Genomic DNA, 1,170 nt, shown 5'->3' with positions numbered 1-1,170 from the left:
CGGCCAGACTCAACGCCTCCAAGCTGCGCTCGTCCCGACTCGCTCCCTCCTCGGCCGGGGGACCGGCAGCGGCAGCAGGCCGCGGCACCCGCTCCTCCATGGCAGGCCCGGCCGCGTACGCACCTCCACCTCCGAGGGGGGGCGCTTCGCCGCCTGTTTACGTCCCCTCCGATTGGCCGAGCGGCTCGAGGAGGCGGGGCCGATGCCGCCCTGCGCTGCGCGAGGTTGGCCGGTGGTGCTCAACAGGGGAAGCTCTCGTCCCTCTGTTCGCTTCGCATTTCGAGCCCGTGACTCGGAGACTGGGGCGTGCCCGTTGTTTGTGTCTGCCCGGATTGGGCGGCCTGCGGAAGCGGGCGGAGCCACAAGTGTTTGTGTCGCTTCCGATTGGTCGGGGCGGGGCCAGAGCGGCCGCCGGTTCGCTGGGATTGGTGGTGCCCGGCGGAGAGGCAAGCCGCTCTCTCCGTTCTCGGACAGCGATTGGCGGGAGGGCGGAAGGGGGCGTGCCCATCCCGTGTAACAACACAGGGCGCTGCTGGCTGCTCCTCTCACTCCCCCGCCATGTTCTCCTAGCAGCCGATCCGACTGTGCTACCATCTCAGCCTATTAAGCCCGGGCAAACAGTCCCCAGCGACCCGAGCCGCTCATCCCTACTTGGGCTCGACCCCTCTTCCCTTTACAGCTCTGGGTACCCACGTCCCACCATGGTTACCACCACGGCGCCGCCGCCCTTCCTGACTCGAATTTCTGCGGGCACCGAAGATCCCCGGCGGCTGCCCTCGACGCTCCTCCAGCACCTCAGGCGAGGGGAAAACAACTGTGAGAACCAGCCCAGCTGCTGCCTGGCGGGTCCGGGGGGCAGCGCGCGGCCCGCGCTGAAGAGAGTGAGGCGGAGGAAGGGCAAGATCCGGCCGGGCCCCGCCGGGCTCCTGCCGAGCCGTTACCAGCAGTTCCAGCAGCACCGCGCCGGCCTGGGCAGAAGGACGCCGCTGGGAGCGCACGGCCCGGCCGAACTCGGCGCTCCCGTCGCCTCAACTGTCTCTGCCGGTCCCGGCTTCGCGGCGACCCCCGCCGAGGAGTCCCTCGCACCCACCCCCTCCAGACCCGCGCCCAGCAGACCCCTCAGGGAAGGAGGTAAGAAGGGGCTCCGAGACTTAGTGACTTTTTTTCTTT

The 1,170-nt window shown here is 69.1% G+C and overlaps 2 protein-coding genes across 2 annotated transcripts in view; one reads left to right on the top strand and one right to left on the bottom strand.

Annotated features, from left to right (window-relative positions):
* The window catches only part of BORCS6 (BLOC-1 related complex subunit 6), a 2,029-nt gene extending 1,412 nt beyond the window's left edge, over window positions 1–617 (bottom strand). The window contains 4 exon segments of the mRNA XM_019613568.2: window positions 5–133; window positions 136–210; window positions 212–264; window positions 267–617. Coding sequence (XP_019469113.2) covers window positions 5–133; window positions 136–210; window positions 212–264; window positions 267–594 — 585 coding nt within the window. The 5' untranslated portion in view covers window positions 595–617.
* Window positions 618–648: 31 nt separating this feature from the next.
* The window catches only part of PNRC1 (proline rich nuclear receptor coactivator 1), a 1,372-nt gene continuing 850 nt past the window's right edge, over window positions 649–1,170 (top strand). The window contains exon 1 of the mRNA XM_010707637.3: window positions 649–1,128. Within this exon, the coding sequence (XP_010705939.2) occupies window positions 702–1,128 (427 nt within the window). The 5' untranslated portion in view covers window positions 649–701. The remainder of the gene's footprint in view (window positions 1,129–1,170) is intronic.

The sequence above is a fragment of the Meleagris gallopavo genome, chromosome 2, assembly GCF_000146605.3.
Source record: "Meleagris gallopavo isolate NT-WF06-2002-E0010 breed Aviagen turkey brand Nicholas breeding stock chromosome 2, Turkey_5.1, whole genome shotgun sequence".
NCBI classification, from domain to species: Eukaryota; Metazoa; Chordata; class Aves; order Galliformes; family Phasianidae; genus Meleagris; species Meleagris gallopavo.
This window is presented reverse-complemented; position numbering and strand designations above follow the sequence as displayed.